Here is a 19,294-nt window from a genome sequence, read left to right on the forward strand (position 1 = left end):
CTTCTCTGATTATTTAATTTTTGCTGAGATTTTTTTGAAGCAGGGTTTTTAAAACTTTTTTATAGTACAGTAAAGCTTTGATTCTGTGCTTAAAAATTTAACTGGGTTTCTTTTACATTAGTTTTTTTCAGGCTTCCTATAGAGGGCAACAGTTAAAAAAATGCACCGAAACGGCACAGTTCAACAGCATCTTTATCAGTTCATGAAATCACATCTACTTTGCTTGGACAGTAAGGCCATACTCATGCTAAATGCTGCCTTTATTCTGTGGAATTTTTTGCATGGCAATTCTGCTGTGTTTAACTTTCCAAGCAAAGTGGATGTGATTTAATGAAAACTCCTACAAGCTGTGTATCTCAAGATGCTACTGAACGGTGTAGTTTTGGTGACTTTTTTCTCTATAAGCTTCTATAGGGAGCCTAAAAAAATGCATGTAAAAAAGATTTCTAAAATAAGCAGAGAATCAAATATTCTCTGTACTATAGAAAACACATTGAAAACGATGATTCAAATCTGCACCAAAAGGTAAAACACATTAAAAAAATCTGCAAAAATGCAATAACCAGAAAAGATTGTTATATTAGTTTGTAGAAACTGCGCAGAAAAAAAGCTCAGTACGTACGCAATGTGTGAATACTGCCTTAGGCCGGTTTCACACGTCAGTGGCTCCAGTACGTGTGGTGACAGTTTTCTCACGTATCAGAGACACTGACACACGTAGACACATTAAAATAAATGTGTCTCTGCAGATGTCAGTGTGTTTTCACGGACCATGTGTCCATGTGCAAAACACGGAGACATGTCAGTGTTCGTGGGAGCGCACGTATCACACGGACCCATTAAAGTCAATGGGTGCGTGTAAACACGTACCGCACACGGATGCCGTTCGTGTGCTGTCCGTGTGCTTTTTTTAAAGTCATGGGGTTAAAATTTAAACAAATTGTTTCAATACACGGATGGCCTATGTGCACACATGAACACACCGACACAGGTAGCTCCGAGACCATTTCTTCCGGTAACGGAAATATCTGGACGTGTGAGACTGGCCTAACAGACACAAAAACACAAGATGTCATATGATGAAAAATGAGAACTTTATGGCTACTACACCTATGAATAAACAACAATAAAATCTGTAGTTTCCAACCATCTTGGATACAAAGGGACAGTTGGTTATACGCACGGCATTCCTAGGTGGTCTTCTGTCACTGCTACCATGCCCCCTCTGACATCTACTGTGGTAAATTGGTGTGGCTAGGAGCAAAATTGCCACCGCATAGTTTGTCCCTCTTTCTGTTCTGGAAAAATTGGGACGTATGAGATAAATGACCCACGGAATTTACATGGCATCTCCATAAATTAATTGTTCAGGTTCCTAAGCCTTGATAAAGCTGGAAACCAAAACAGTTTACTACATCGATTCTGCTCAGTGTATATTTATTGGGAATACCTTTTTTAAACCTTCCCAAATGCACTTTCTAATCTTCACTTCTAATTATTCTGTTTTCTCATCTTACATGGTGTTTCCCTGAAAGATATAAAATAGTAAGTATAGTAGTATAGTAGATGTCATTGCTCAAAGAAGAAGCACTTTGGGTATTTTCCATTTGACTGTAACCACTGCCTCAGGTTAATATCACACACTTTACTGCCTCCAGCTGACCACTGCTCAGAATGACTATTTCTGCTCTTCCAGGACATTGTAGACTTTGTGCACCAGCCTGAGAAGAAATCAGCATTGCTGAATGTATGCGATGTCATGTAGTCACATAAGAGATACAAGTCTGCAGTATATACCCTCATTATTTGTGTGAAAATGTAGATTTTTACTATATTCCATAACATCTTAAGCACTCCTGTGTGCAGTTTTTTTAGAATGTGAAAAAGAGCTTGTGTTCAGGAAAGATATACTGTATATCTTTGTACCATGTTAGCAAGTAGATTAAAAAATATTTAGAATTGAGAGTCCTCAGTGGTTGAAACCTTTTAATGGCTAACTGAAAAGATGTTAACAAATTGCAAGCTTTCCAGACTACCAAGGTCTCTTCTCAGGCAAGGACTGATGAAGAGACCTGAGTAGTCTCGAAAGCTTGCAATTTGTTACCATCTTTTCAACCACTGAGGACTCTCAATTCTAAATTTTTTTAAGCTTGTGTTCAGGAATTTTTACATGCATTTTGGTGGATTTTTGTGACATGTTGTACAAGCGTGCAATATTTTCTGGCATTTTTGAAGTTCTAAAGACAAGTGTGTGAAAAATCGCCAGCATGCTCAAAACATGCTTTGCCGTGAAAAAACGCAATTGACCCTAATAAAGCAATAAATATGCAGAAAAGTCAAAGTGCTTTGCAGGTAGACTTTGCAATATTTCCCTACAGGCTTTAAATATTCAGATTCAGATGCTGCCTGAACCTCGAGTGACATGAATCAGACTCTGGCTATGTGCAGCCAGGTATTTTTTATTCTGAAACGTTGCAGCCGATTCATACATTGGGGACGATTCATCAAGATTGGCATAGCACACAACCGCACTGCAACAGCCTTGCTGAAAAAAACGGCCAAGGGCTGGAGTAGCATTTCTGGCATACAAAGCACCACTTTCTTGATTAATCTGAAGGGCGGATGTGGACATGCCCCAACTCCACCCATTTTGGAGGAGCTGAGTTAAACTAGAAAAAAAAAAACCTATAGTCTCAACTTGCCATTGCACAAAAATGTTACAACTTTTTAAAACTTTTACACCAGTTTTTTTTATATAAAAGCTTTGATGAATCAACTCCCATGTGTCTTGGCTGACTGGTATGAGGCAGGTACCCAACTGACAGGTCTCTTCCTATGAAGAAATACAGCTGTCTGTCTATGCCCTTAGACTGCTTCTTTCAAGTGCTTTGACATTTACATCCATACCACTACTTTCATAAGTAAAAATAGGCTGACAGGTTCCTTTTAATAGAAAAGTGCAATCTCTCTACTGATTTCTGACCAGACCCGGATTGGCCCACGGTGGATCCGGAGAATCCTCTGGTAGGCCCCTGTTAAAGTCTGCTAATAGTGCTATTACACTTGATTCACAATTTGCAGAAAGAGGGATCATCTAATCAGTCATTAAACAAGCTAGCCAAATTAATAATACGTAGAAACAAAAGTAAATTTCTGTTGTTGGGTCAAGTTAATTTTGCATGTAGCTGAACAGTCGGCCTAAAAATCAATGTCACTGTTGGGCCTTTGACAACCCAGTCCAACACTGTTTCTGACCGTTATTATTCTGGTTCCAATTATCGGATTACAAGCTGCTATAAACTACAATCCGTGCTCTGCTGACAGATTCTCAAAGACACCTAGGAAATAAGAATTAATAGCTTGGATATGAGTTTATAATGTAAACATATTCTGCTTTATGGTCATTCTGCGCATAATATATTAGAAAGTCTGTAGCTTAATTCCTATAAGTGCATGTCTAGTATATGTAATTATATGTGTCTCCAGGTAGTTCTGTGTACATTTTTATGGGCACACGTCGAACTCTGGCATGGGCAGTGCCATGTTGACAGTTTACAATCAAAGCAATCGGTAACAAACAATGCTATAACTCCCTCATTTCTTGTGAAATTTCTTGTCTGCCAGAGCAAATGCACACTCCACCCCCAGTAATGGGGCACACCCAAACTTCACTTATGTGTGTAACCCCATATTTCTCACATTCGAAAGAGCACATGACTCTTATTAACACTATCACAACTTAGCAGCACATCGGAAAATGCACGGCTCATTGTTCAGTGCTGACCTGGTAGTAATTGCTTGCTGAACATTCATATGTATATAGTACAAGTATATGGGTTATAATTTACCGGCTCTACATACTTTGATTCAACAGTGTATGTAAATACACTTGTATGCATTTATTCATTTATTCAGTCAGGCGGTCAAGGAAACTTATCTTTTGCACTTGCTCGGCTGTATTTGAAACTAATATATCAGTGTTTGGAGCGAGCCGCACATGTGTGGCCACCTCTCCTGTCACTGCAGTCGGAATAGGGAAAGAAGGGTCACTGTTCTAGAGATGGATGCGGGTCTCAGAGGTGGCAACCAAATATAGTATAGATTTATGGTGTAATGTCTGCCATTACCACATTTGAACATCACAAAATGTTTGGTCCTCCAATTGTGACTCCTCTAGCTTGGGGAAAAAGGGACTACATTTAGAAAATTGTCTTCCTTTAATCATTTTTATTTGATAAAAAGGCCTTTGGGTCTCCCCAGACACTAGGATCCAAAAGTGTCCACCACCTCTACACGCCTACAGCATGGCTCTGACTGCTATCAAGCTTATTTTTTAGATTTTAATAACTTTATTTGAAAGTTAAGTGATTTGAAGTTTTCTACATGTATAATTTTTAAAAATAATTTTCTTCTTTTTTTTCAGATTTTTTATTATTCAATTTAGGGGAATTGAACCAGCAATCCCTTCTACAGTGCACTGCGATATTGCAATGACTTGTAAAATTACTGTGACCTTGGCTTCATGGCTGTACAAACATGAAGGACACAAGGGCCTTCAGCAAGCCCATGACTTCAATGACAAAGCCTTATTGACACCCCTTTTCCAACCTCTTAAATGCCACTGTCAGAATGTGCATTAGTATCTAAGGGGTTAAACTGATGCGATCAGAGCTACTTCTGACCACAACCATTATACATGAGTCCTGGCTGTACAACACAGCCAATGCCTGCACTGTATGGAGCAGGCTCAGCTTCTGGGCCCATTCCATACATGCAGTGTGCACAAGGCCAAGTGGGCACCCCAGGTGCAGTGGACCCTGGCACTTGCCTTGGTTTATCAGGAGCTTTATGTCACTCCTCTAAGGTCCTTTACACTTATATCTGGCATTGCATTACCATTTCTATCCTTTTTTTATGAAAACACCAAATGGAAACTGATGGAGAAACTGATCCCAATGTTTTGCAATGGATTGTTCTCACCTCTTTGATGCCTCAGTTGTGCTGGAAATCTGCAGCCACCAGTTCTGGAGTTGGATCTCAACTTCGGGTGCAGTATTGTGATCCGCACCGGATCAGCGCCGAGGATAAAGTGATGAAAAACCTTGATGGCAATTGTCGTGAATCTCCATTAGTTTTACCAACAGTTCTCATCCGTAGAGTTGCACCAAACTTGATAAACTGAGCTTAATCCAATCAATATATGTGAACCCAGTCCAAAATATTAGCACCTGGATACCGGAAAATGGTAATCATATTATCCAACTAATGAAGTGATGTTGCTTTGTATGTACAGTATATGTGACAAGGATCAGCTGATCTTCTTTCCTCGGACGTCATCTTGTGCTAATCCATGTAAACTGGTTATATATGTGATAATTGTAGGAAGGATTTGTGATCTTCATATAGGAGGCAGCGTGTTGTACAGTTTTATATTACACTAAAGTGAGCCCGACGTAAAACAAAGAAAATAATAAACTCTTAAAACATTAAACTGTGCTTTTACCATTGCCCGAAACCCATCAATAAGCACTGAATTAGCTCAAACGTGCGTTACATTGTGGTCCACTGCTGCCATTTTCAGGTGGGGTTGTCTTCTACTAAAATCATGGGTTGCGTTGTAGTTTGGCCCTTTTATCATGTTAGCATCTGGGCCTACGGTTCCCAATAATTATAGAAGTAGTGGAGAGAAACAATGAAATGAAGGAGACAACATCGAAATTCACATTTTATTGGACAAAAATTTTGTGACTAAGTTCATAAAACACATTTATGTCTGAAAAAACGTTCAATTATTCTATCATTTATGCTGGTAACAAATAGAAATCTGTAAAAGAAATAAAGGAAATAAATAATGCACTTTTATAATATATTTTACATGGTAATTCCTCCTTTTACTATCTCTGTTTGCTGTTAGTGAAGGTGAATATTCCTGTTTATATTCAGGGGCTGAAAATTTGTCCAACAGACCCAGGTGCTGGATTTTACTTCTTGTTTCAAAAACTTTCATATAACCATAGAAAAGCCTAGCTTAATGTATAAAGAAACCCTTTCACCAGGGTGAGTGATGTTTAGGCTGGAGTCCCATAATAAACAGTTCTCCCTTTAGAACCCTATGACCAAGTTCACACAACTGTGTGAAAAATCTTTCATTTTTAGTCCAGAAAAAAAATAAATTTTCAACTGTATTGTCAACAGCATGCCATCCATAAGTCTGTTTTTTAATATCTACGTGGCATCCATTTACCATCCATTTGTATACATCAATAGTTACATTTTTTAAAAGGCCAAATCCAGTTTCCTTTGTTAATAATTACAATAGATCTGTTATGATTTCTATATGAAAAGTACCCATATTGTATCCATCTTGTTTTTTTTTCTCATAATAATAAAAATCTTTATTTATATACCACCAACATATTCCGCAGCATTTTACATGTGAAAAACAGATGAGACTGGGATAGTTTTTTTCTGGAAAAGTCTTCATGTGAACAAACATATTGGTCCATGTGCTTTCTTCCACACGGATAGTACTCAGGCCGAAAATGCAAACATGTAAAAGTACCCTATGGCCACGTTCACATGTTCAGTATTTGGTGAGTTTTTTACCTCAGTATTTGTAAGCCAAAACCAGGAGTGGGTGATGAATACAGAAGTGGTGACGTGTTTCTATTATACTTTTCCCCTGATTATTCCACTCCTGGTTTTGGCCTATAAATACTGAGGTAAAAAACTCACCAACTACTGAATGTGTGAACATGGCCTAAAAGGTCCATTCCTAAAGAGAGCATATCATCCAACTCGGCATTGCTGAATGACTGAGAGTTGATAGAAGGGGAGGAATATGGCCAGTTATTTTCTGCTCTCTGATGGCTACTTTGAGAGACAATTGAATGAGTGCAATTCAGTGGTCTAGTTCAGCATTATTGGGTTACGTGTCAATTATATCATGCACAGTATAAAATAAGCATTTGGGTGTGAGAAAGCAGACATAATATGATATATCTCACTGGGCTTTTAAGATATATACCATATACATACATATCAATGGGCAGCACAGGAGCTCAGTAGTTATCACTGCAGCACTGGGGTCCTGGGTTCAAATCCCACCAGGGACAACATCTGCAAGGAGTTTGTATGTTCTCTCCGTGTTTGTGTGGGTTTCCTCTGGGTTCTCCGGTTTCTTCCCACATTCGAGAGACATACTGATAGGGAATTTAGATTGTGAGCCCCATCGGGGACAGTGATGATAATGTGTGTAAAGTGTAAAGCACTGCGGGATATATTAGCGCTATATAAAGATTATTATTATCAATATATCAGGCGACCCCATACAGTTTGCATATCAATGTGTCAGTGGCAGGATCCACAGCACACGTACTTTATGACATATCCCACCACATCCCTGCCCACACCTCTTCTCGCCCTGTTCCTGCAGATGTTGCTTGTTTTTCATTTTCTAATACTCCTCCTTTATTTATAATAGGGAGTTATATTTGTGTTGGCATTTTTTTCTGGTTGTGCAATAAAACACATCAGCAACACCTTCTATCTGTAGAATGCCTGGAAGCATCGTGTGATTGAGTACATGATCCTTCTTCACTTCACCATTTGTCCTGAGCTCAGGGAAAAGCTTCAGATACGGCAGACAGTCTACATGCCTGTGATAGATGTGCGGTTACCTTAAATTTAAAGGAAGGTCAATGATTGTATAAATGCTGGCACGGAAACATATTTTCAGAGTTTTAGGTTATGCTCTAGGTAGGGGATATCTCCTGTTAGCCCACTCGAGATCTCAGAAGGTCTCTGAAATATAAAACAATTATTTTAGCAACATGAACGTGAGATAATAGATGGATGATAGATAGATAGATAGATAGATAGATAGATAGATAGATAGATAGATAGATAGATAGATAGATAGATAATTGATAGATGGATGATAGATAATTGATGGATAGATAGGTAGATAAATAGATAGATAGATAGATAGATAGATAGATAGATAGATAGATAGATAGATATGAGATAGATAGATGGATAGATAGATAGATAGATAGATAGATAGATAGATAATAGATAATTGATGGATAGATAGGTAGATAAATAGATAGATTGATAGATAGATAGATAGATAGATAGATAGATAGATAGATAGATGATAGATAATTGATGGATAGATAGGTAGATAGATAGATAGATAGATAGATAGATAGATAGATAGATAGATAGATAGATATGTGATAGATAGATAGATAGATAGATAGATAGATAGATATGTGATAGATAGATATGTGATAGATAGATAGATAGATAGATAGATAGATAGATAGATAGATAGATAGATAACACATAAATTAACGTTAATGGGTAAATATAAAAAATCTTTTTTCTTGTGATCTTTCACCTATATTGCAAGTGTATCTGATATTTACTGTGTCTATCTTTTACACACAAGGTTATGCTGGAACTTGAGAAATACCACAGTGGATACATTGTAGTTTAGGCCAGATTCATATTAATAAATCTGATTGTAGGACACAAAAAGAAACATTTTTGCATCCTGTAAAGCAAATACTTAATGGAAATATACAAACTGATATATTCCGCATCCCTTGCCAGCCCATAAAAATGAAATACAATGCTTGCGGTGCTGGCAACAGGTGAGTTTTACTTCTGCAATAACTTTATAGAATCATAGAGATATGGAATCCTTTGCAAAGTAGGTCAATTATATAGGCTTTTTCCTACTTACAGTATGTTCATATGTGGCAGATTTGTTGCCAGAATGTTCCTATCTAATAAAATCCATGCACATATTGCAGAAAGAACCAATTTTCCATTGCTCAAATGTCTGCAACATGTACTCTGCTCTTCTGACCTTGCAGTTAATTCAAGTGCAAATTTACCCTAGTTTATTTCAGTGGGTTAATAATATATTTTGTGCCTCACAGTCCTACAAGAGTCTGCGCTATTCATGCTTGACTGGGTCCCTTCAGATCAAAACTATTATTTGGCACAGATACAGGTTACAGATGTCTAGCCTGGGCTACACTAACTAGTGGTGATGCCCATCATATTCTAGAAGAGCCATCTCTGGCATAATATGATGCTAAACAGGAGACTGGAAACAACTGCAGGGTCAAGGAAAGCTCAGACTAGCAGGACTGCATTTATCATACAAACCGCCTACTTACATTTGTACTAGGGGGTTGTCAAAAATGGATTTTGATTACGTAATTGTTTATTTACTTATTTTTTTTACTTTTTAATTTTTTTATGTTTATTTAATATTGCATTGTTTGCTTTTTTTATTTGAGGCCAGCAAGTAATGGAGGTTAGTCCATACCGAGAAAGTGAGAGAATATTAGGAAGTAGATATCATTTGTTCAGGTCTTGTGATGCTTTATAACAAGATCTCAGTACAGATGTAGTAAACCTATTTTTTTTTTTTTTTTTTAAATCTTCACTGCTACATTAATAGTGAATTTTTGTGACTCGGAGAGTTAAGTCCATAGATTTACTTGGAGTCCTATGAAAAAAAATCATATATTGTTCAGACTGTGAAACGTTTTGCTAAGTGGCAAACTCAGCTTTTCGGCATTGGAAGTCATTGGCAATAATTTATTGTAACCGAAACTAAGACTGTATAAAAACAAGACATGTCTTATTCTAAATTAAGGAAGACACACGTCTGTCTGCTGATATATTGTCAAATACTTGTGAATCGGTGACTTTCTATTGTAAGAATCAGGTATTTATAACTGTATATAAATTATATATATATATTTATTATTATTATTTGTGTATATATATATATATAGTTGCATTCATATTTAAACTAGAAAGCAGATTGTGGCCTATACTGTGAGTACAATTGGAAAAACTATACATTTTGATGAAATCATCCCAATTATCTTATGAATTCTGTTAATTAAAAGCGTACATCACTACTTAATGTAAAATACATTATGAATACATAATCAATGATGAGCATATACTTTACCACTGGTGAAAAATATCTGTATGATATCAACTATGGAACTTATGACGCTTATGTGTGTGACCCCCAGGGATATCTATACGTAACACCACCTTACCTTTAAAGTAACCGAATGTTACTAAATAAAGTGATAATTTGGAGAAATAATATGAATATCATACTTTTAAAACACTTTAAAAGGTTGAAAAGTAATGCAATATTTACTACAAAGGTTGTTTTCCACAAAGTTTTTTCTCCTCATATGTCACTAATATGATGCCTATAGAACTTCCAAACAAGCTGACTAAAATTATACAAGTAAGTATACAGTGAGACTTGGGGTATATGTATAGGTAAATGTATGATATTTTGTACAGTCAGATATGTGGAGATGGATCCAGGCACCTTAAGCACACAATATATTAAACCATAAATATTTGCAAACATATATTTAATATATTTTGAATCAATGGGGTCAAAATAGACTGCAATGCAGAAGCTATTGTGTGCTATATATTATTATTGGATATACATTCAAAATGGGCACTTGTATTATGTGCACCAGCAAAGAAAACAAACACCTTTGGAGTTGTGTGTTGTAGGATAGAATATGTAGATACATAGATGGTACAGAGGTAGATATGGAATAAATAGACAAGTAGATAAAAAATCAGATATTTAGATAGATAGATTCATCGATCGATAGATAATTGGTAAGTAAATGCAGTGATGGATAAAAAGATGGATAGATAGATAGATAGATAGATAGATAGATAGATAGATATGTGATAGACAAATAGATAGATAGATAGATATGTGATAAATATGTGATAGATAGATAGATAGATAGATAGATAGATAGATAGATAGATAGATAGATAGATAGATATGTGATAGACAAATAGATAGATAGATAGATATGTGATAAATATGTGATAGATAGATAGATAGATAGATAGATAGATAGATATGTGATAAATAGATAGATAAATAGATAGACAGATAGATAGACATTAGATAGATAGATAGATAGATAGATAGATAGATAATTGATGGATAGATAGATAGATAGATAGATAGATAGATAGATAGATAGGCATTAGATAGATAGATAGATAGATATGAGATAGATAGATAGATAGATAGATAGATAGATAGATAGATAGATAGATAGATAGACATTAGATAGATAGATAGACATTAGATAGATAGATAGATAGATAGATAAATATGTGATAGATAGATAGATAGATAGATAGATAGATAGATTATCTATCTATCTATCTCTCTATTTATCACATATCTATCTATTTATCTATCCCATATCTATCTATGATAGATAGATAGATAGATAGATAGATAGATAGATAGATAGATAGATAGATATGGGATAGATAAATAGATGATAGATAGATAGATAGATAGATAGATAGATTATCTATCTATATATCTATCTATCTCTCTCTCTATTTATCACATATCTATCTATTTATCTATCCCATATCTATCTATGATAGATAGATAGATAGATAGATAGATAGATAGATAGATAGATAGATAGATAGATAGATAGATATGGGATAGATAAATAGATGGATATGTGATAAATAGATAGATAGATAGATAGATAGATAGATAGATAGATAGATAGATAGATAGATATGTAATAGATAAAGAAAAAAGTTGGGAAAAACCTGCAGGACTTAGAAATTACAACATGACAAAATCATATCAATGTTTTCTACAATGATATAAGTGAATATAGGGAATAAACAGTACCACAAGCAGTAGAGCACTTTCCCAGCCCACCTTACAGCTCCATCCGTCTCTTGCCCGGAGAATAAGTTTGGGGAAGTTAATGCTCTTCCTTGCAGGTGGCACTTGGTAGAGTCAGGACCCTGTGACTGCCGATGGGGATAGATCCCAGACAATTACTTTGGGGCTGCAACCTTGAAGCTTAATTTACAGAATATGGGAGATGATGTGATGATTTACAGAGCGAGTTTGTTAGCTAATAATCAGGGGCACGGTGGGATGTGATGTGCCAGGTCACAGCTATACACAGGGATGGGACATAGACCATTTTCAGAAACTTCGATCATAATGATTGTGGGAAAATAAACTTCTCTCCAGTGAAAAGAATGAAAGACAATTCTAAAACGTCTCATTGTGAGAAAATCTCAGACTTTGTTTTCTGTTAGGTTACTAATATCATTATGATGATTATAAAATCTATTTTCAAGGCATAAATAATGTCTATAGCCATGAGTTGTGGGCTTGAGGTTACACACAGCCCTATCTCTTTCTCTCTGTATTTCTCTCTCTCATTTTTCCTTCTATCTCTGATTGAATTCTATTCAGCTGGGTTTCTGTAAGGCCTTTAATTCTCTCACCATAGTTACCATTGGGATCCTGACAAATATGTCCCTTCACAAAGACAAGGCCATATTCTACACAATGGCCAATCTGGACACTTTTAACCAACTTTTACTGCCTGTCCCTGTAACAGCACAACAGCTAGTCTTTCTTTTCACTGCCTTCCAACCATCTTGCCAGCTTTTCATGTCTACAAATTAGGATAACTGTAAAGAGGAATCAAAGAAAGTTGCTCATAGGGACATTAAATGAGAAGCATCTTTATTGGAAGGGTCTTAGAGGGAAAACCTAGGACAAATGCAAGACAAATAATCAGCTCTCAGGTGGCTTTTTGTGATATAAGGCTGAAGAAAAGAGAACTGAGGTGACCACATCTGAAAGATATAGCAGAGCTGAGAATGTCATTTGTCACTGGTAAATGTAGTGTGACGCTGCAGAGAGGAAAAGTTCCACCAAACAGTTAACCTGTATGAATATATATAATATATCACTGGGACATAATATATATATATATATATATATATATATATATATATATATATATATATATATATATATATATATATATATATATATTTCTTGGGATAGATCTGCCACATGTCTCACTTCTTTACAGCTGTACCATATATATATATATATATATATATATATATATATATATATATATATATATGTATATATATATATATATATATATATATATACATACGTAGATGCTGCAACATGTGGCAGTTACATTTATTCTAATGTGCATAGTATAATATACACCACAGAATATTTGTCTGAATCTCCTATAACTTAGAATATGAAAGTAGCATGGGTAGAGTGTCATGCCAGCATCTAAAACCTCTGTGGGCTCCCATTATCTGCCAAGCATATGCCCCTACACATTGCCCCAACACAACAGCTTTTAGTCTGTCAATGTGATAATGGTCAATTACATTGAATGTGTGTAGTAAATATATATATATATATATATATATATATATATATATATATATATACATACATACATACTTACTTAAATACATATATATATATATACATACACATAAGAGCAAATGCATATATATATATATATATATATATATATATATGTATACATATATATGCATTTTCCCTTATGTGTAAACCAATTACGATTTTAGTGGTAGAAAATGAATACATATTATAGTCTAGCATCCAATTTTTTTCATTAATTATTGCATTTTTCTATTAATTCAATAGCTATAGTCTGGCCGAAGTCAAAATGAATAATACTACTGATAATTGTAAAACGAATAATGCTACTAATAATATGTAAGGTGGCAAATTCAGGCAGCATTGGGCTGTGATCCCAGCACTGAGGATCGTGCTCATGAGAACTTACCAAATAGCTCCTGCTGAGGTGTGGACTAGAGCTGGTGGGTGACAGTGTCCTCCGTGGAGTGAGGTGGGCTAGTGAGGTGGGCTAGTGAGGCGGGCTGTGGTGAGAGGTGCAGGCTCCAGTGTGGGAGCTGATTGTGTGAGAGTGTGTGCTCAGCTCCTCTCTGCTCTGTGCATGGCAGCTGCTCTGCAATTCATACAACTGGTAATTTGCAGTTAGGGCAAAACGTGCCCAGAAAAACAATCAGAAATGAGTGCAGACAGAGAAAGGGAGAGGAATGGCCATCACTAGCTAATTGACTTTGAAAGGCACCAAAATGCAGTTTTATTTCTTAAATAACACCCAGCCTGGTAAATAGTTTGTTTTTCCTTGCCCTGATAGATGCAGCAGGATTAAAATTTAATTCAGAATAATTAGTTGTGGTTATTGGAGTGCCTGGTAATTATATTATTTTGATTTAAAGACTGTGCAAGGAGGGGAAGAAAAGGCTCCCAGCCCTGGAAAGAATGGTTATTCTTCTAGTATTTCAAATACTGTCACTAGCTGCCGCTTTCTCATTAGATCATCAGGGCAAAGCCTCATTACAATATAGAATATTCCATTTCTCAACTTTTCAACACACAGCAATGTCGCCCTAGTGTGCTCATAGACAGGGCATGGCAAGATCTACATGTGTATGGATGTATATATATATATATATATATATATATATATATATATATATATATATATATATATATATATATATATATATATATATATATGTATATATATATATATATATATACACACACACACACACACATAATGTACATAGATAGATAGATAGATAGATAGATAGATAGATAGATAGATAGATAGACACACACATATGTATATATAAATATGTTTTTATAATATTCTAATACAAATATATATGTACGTATATAGTTATATCTATTTTTGTTTTTCACTATACTCTAATATATATATAGACACATGCATATGTATATATATGTGTGTATAATTATAGAGGGATATATATATGTGTGTGTATGCATTTTAGAGAGAGAGAGAGAGAGAGAAAGAGAGAGAGTACAGTCAGAAAATACTATAACTTGTATAACTGATAGGAGATGTAGAATGATGTGCATCATGTAATATGCACCATAAAACACCAGAATCATCCTGTCTGGATTTACTATAAACATTAACCATGGAAGCAGCATGTAGAGAATGCCATGCCAGCACCTAAACCCCCTGTGGGCATCCATTTTCCGCCCACATGCACAGTCATAATTTAGCAGAATTTCTTACCTTGTATATATATATATATATATATATATATATATATATATATATATATATATATATATATATATATATATATATACAATGACTATATAGATAAGGCAGGATATATATATATATATATATATATATATATATATATATATATATATGTATATATATATAATCCCTGGTAAACAAGCATTACCTTCCTGTTGCATGCTGCAGCTGACCACTTGTTCTAGAGCAGGTAGTTCCTATGTGATTCTGTGTCAGTGTGCTGCATGCAGGGTGACGATCAGATAATCCCTTACCCGGATCTGGTAGTGCCAGAGAATCTCCCCCTTTTTCTCTGCACAATCTCAATTAGCCTTGATCAAGTATCATAATAAGAGGAATTAATAATGCATAATTCCAGCCAAACCTGCCCATCTCCGATGTATGAAGTCCAATGTAAAATGGCAAGCATTATTTACAATGGATTTCTATGTAAACTCCAAAACTACATTCCTTACTCCCCCACGTGGTTGTTTGCAAAACAGCATGAATGAATGCAGCTGACGAATTGGAGACAGCCGAGCAGAGTGAATAGGTGGTGGGCAGCCAATGGTAGGGCCGATCGGAGCCAATGGGAGCGGAGGGCGGGACTCCGGAGTGTCAGTCAGGAGAGGCTAGGCCAATGGCGTCGGGGCTGGGCCGGGCACAGCGCCCGGGATCGCTCTACAGGGCTGGAGCTGTGTTCTAAAGCCCAGAAAGCGGGGAACTTGCTGCCAGTTAAGGAGTAGGAGCCATGGCTGCAACTGCTCAGTATCTGCCCAGGAATAACACATTGCCTTCCAATCCTCTCATGCATCCGGACTCCGACAGGATGCACCAGGGCACCACCTACAGAGAGGTGCAGAAGATGATGCACCAAGAGTACCTGCAAGGCTTGGCCACCAACGCCGGGCACCCCATGAGCCTCACCCACCACCAGTGGTTGCCCAATCCTACCAGCGACTGGGGCAGCGGCTCTCACCTAGGTGGACAGAACGATCACAGCAAAGCTGGTGTACAGAGCAGCAGAGAGGACCTCAGCAGCAGCTTCCACCACCACAGATCACACTTGGTCCACCAACAGACGTCCAGCAGTCATGCCTGGGCACAGAGTGGGGGGCATCACTTGTCTCCGATGTCCCCCAGTTCCAACAGCCACCAGCCTCTGATTTATTCCCAGTCCTCCTATACAAACCTGAATGGCATGCTGGGGCCACAAGCTTCTTCGTTGCACCACAGCATGAGAGACCCCTTGCATGATGACCCAGGAGTCCTTGACACCCATGTAGAGTCGCCTCCTCAGCACCTTAACCATCATCAGGACCACTCCGATGAAGACGCCCCCAGCTCTGACGACCTGGAACAGTTTGCCAAGCAGTTCAAGCAGAGGCGGATCAAGCTGGGCTTCACCCAGGCAGATGTTGGCTTGGCCCTGGGCACCCTGTATGGCAACGTTTTCTCCCAAACCACAATTTGCAGGTTTGAAGCTTTGCAACTGAGTTTCAAGAACATGTGTAAACTGAAGCCCCTGTTGAATAAGTGGCTTGAGGAGACAGATTCCACTACAGGAAGCCCCACCAACCTAGACAAGATCGCAGCCCAGGGAAGGAAAAGAAAGAAGAGGACCTCCATAGAAGTTGGTGTGAAGGGAGCACTGGAGAACCATTTCCTAAAGTGCCCTAAACCCTCAGCCCATGAGATCACCAGCCTGGCAGACAGTCTTCAGTTGGAGAAGGAGGTGGTGAGAGTTTGGTTTTGCAACAGAAGGCAGAAAGAGAAAAGGATGACCCCAGCAGGGGTTCCTCACCCCCCCATGGAGGATGTGTATTCACAAGCAGAGACCCCTCCACTCCATCACACACTGCAGACCTCTGTACAATGACTAAGAAACATATAAAGAGAGGATGTGAGGGGGGTGGGGATGAAGTAAGTACTTTTGGATTTTACAAAAGAAAATAGTTACAGGACCCCTAGAAAGAGACTGGAGGACCTTTCACCAGAAGATTAATAAAATGCCCACCACAATAATGTCCCTTTCCCAAATCTTTTTGCTACTCCTCAGATCATCAGCTATTCTTGTTTCTTCTTGAAGGTAAAAGGAGAAAGGGGAGGGGGATCATTTATTGAGCAGAATATTGTGGGTTAGATTGAGATTATAAGAACTGTGAATATTTTTTATTATTAACAATGTAAATCTCCTCACAAAGTCCTTGGCAGCTTTGAATGAAAAGGTGTTATTTATTAATTAGACTCTTTAGCTCCTGAAGTGCAGTGGAAGGGAATATCTCTGGCATGGAACTGGATACTATCAACCCCTGTTGTTTAACACACAATAAAATGACTTTTATTTATTGGGTTTCACATACCTTTTATTAAAGCAAATACATCTTCAAAGTTTCATTTATCTCTCTTTCCATTTGATTTTTATGCTATCGTGTATCAGGATAATATCACCTGGCGAGCAGCCTATTTTTATAAAAAGACATATGATAGGACACCCAATGGAGCGATAGTTCTTCACAATAATTAATGTTCTTGAATTATTAAGGCTCCTTATTAATTGACATAGTCTGATCACATCCTTTAAGGGCAAAATGCCAAACAAAATGTATTACTTTATCTGTATGAGTTAGTAAATCAGGACTACACATAGCATCTACACATCTCCATAAATCTATAACATGTCGTTTATATACTGTCAAAAAAAGGGAGTTATAAGGAAAGGGATACAAAGAGACTTGCATATTCCATTATAAAGCAAATAGGAAACAAAAACCGAAAAAAAAAGATTTTTTACGTAATATTGTAAATATGTGTTATATGTATACATATGTATGTTTTTGAAATTTGTGTATTTTTTGGTTCTGTTTTCATTCTACACACTTTTGTACAATTACTAATTTTAAGAGAATATTTTAATATTATTTCCATATAAACCTTCCCCTTTCTATTTATTTTCACATTTTTTTTTGGCTGTGTAAATTACTTTGCAATATATATATATATATTTTGTTTGTTTATTTTTTTTTTTTTTTTTTGGTTTGGTGAATTCTGTTTGTAACTTTTACAAATGTAGATTTGCAATTTACTTTTTATATTTATGTTAAAAGTAATATTGTATTACTTACATAAAAAATGAAATCCCTTTAACGAAGCCTGGTGTCTTCTTTTTTTTTTTTTAACTTTATTGAAAGATGTAAATCGATATGAAAGCCTGTCAAGTCAGTAGTTACCAAAACTGGAATGCATGAAATATATTTAAAATAAATGGATATGTGTTTGACAGCTTTAAAAGCAGTAGATCGCTACATTTTTGGTTCATGAATGCATGTATTTTTCAATTTTCAGTAAAAAAAAAACAAACTTAATTCATTTGTCTCTCTGCAATTCTATATGAAACTTATATTTATAGTAGTTACTGATATATACACAGTGTCAGAGATACACTAACGTGTGTGTTTTATTTATTACTATTCACTTAGCATCACACCTAATACACAACAAAAAATTACACTTGTCATCCACCTCAATATACATATATATATATATATGGAAAAATGTTGTATATATATATATTTTTCTTCTCTAGACAAGCTATATATACACTGTATATATATATATATGTATATATATATATATATGTGTGTGTGCGTAGGGGGTGTTTATATATATATGTACAATGTTCTACTCTAGACAAGCTATATATATATATATATATATATATATATATATATATATATATATATGTGTGTGCGTAGGGGGTGTTTATATATATATATATATATATATATATATATATATATATATATATATATATATATACAATTTTCTCCTCTAGACAAGCTAGTACTTTTCTTTATATTAGTGAGCTTAATGTTGCCAAGCATATGCCATTGTTTACTGTTGCACTGGTCATTTTTTACTAGTACTGGAACTTGCTGACTCCACTACTGTGTTTTATCTGTATATTTTTGTGTATTTTATGATGTTTTATTGTACAAACATTATCCTTTATACCCAGATCTCAGGGAAATCCTATTTTTTTGGAATGCATGTAAGCCCAATTGATACTACTGTATCCCCTGTATTTTCATTATTTTGAGTGTTTACAAGTGTACAGTGTCTTAGTTTCTTTGTATTTAATAACAATTTATGCTTCATCTAATATTCCATATGAACATTTGACAGATGCAGAAGGCAGTCCACTGTCTACCTACAATAATTTTTTTTAATCAGACCCATTTTCAGTACTATTAGGGAAATAGACA

General features: G+C 36.0%; 1 protein-coding gene and 1 long non-coding RNA gene across 2 annotated transcripts; one reads left to right on the forward strand and one right to left on the reverse strand.

The window, feature by feature from the left end:
- Positions 1 to 5,712: 5,712 nt before the first annotated feature.
- On the reverse strand, positions 5,713 to 14,362 carry LOC143816032 (uncharacterized). Its single transcript, XR_013223876.1, has 2 exons — positions 13,725 to 14,362; positions 5,713 to 7,803 (listed from the first exon to the last, which is right to left on the reverse strand). It is a non-coding gene; the product is annotated as an uncharacterized LOC143816032 (long non-coding RNA).
- A 1,384-nt stretch (positions 14,363 to 15,746) lies between these two features.
- On the forward strand, positions 15,747 to 18,387 carry POU3F1 (POU class 3 homeobox 1). The gene has a single exon (XM_077295938.1). The coding sequence runs from the start codon at positions 15,781 to 15,783 to the stop codon at positions 16,906 to 16,908; it is 1,128 nt and encodes a 375-aa protein (XP_077152053.1). The 5' UTR covers positions 15,747 to 15,780; the 3' UTR covers positions 16,909 to 18,387.
- The last annotated feature ends 907 nt before the right edge of the window (positions 18,388 to 19,294 follow it).

Source organism: Ranitomeya variabilis, chromosome 3, assembly GCF_051348905.1.
Source record: "Ranitomeya variabilis isolate aRanVar5 chromosome 3, aRanVar5.hap1, whole genome shotgun sequence".
In the NCBI taxonomy this organism is placed as follows: Eukaryota; Metazoa; Chordata; class Amphibia; order Anura; family Dendrobatidae; genus Ranitomeya; species Ranitomeya variabilis.

Coding starts and splice junctions, on each gene's coding strand:
- POU3F1 (XM_077295938.1), top strand. CDS start 15,781: ATGGCTGCAACTGCTCAGTATCTGCCCAGGAATAACACATTGCCTTCC.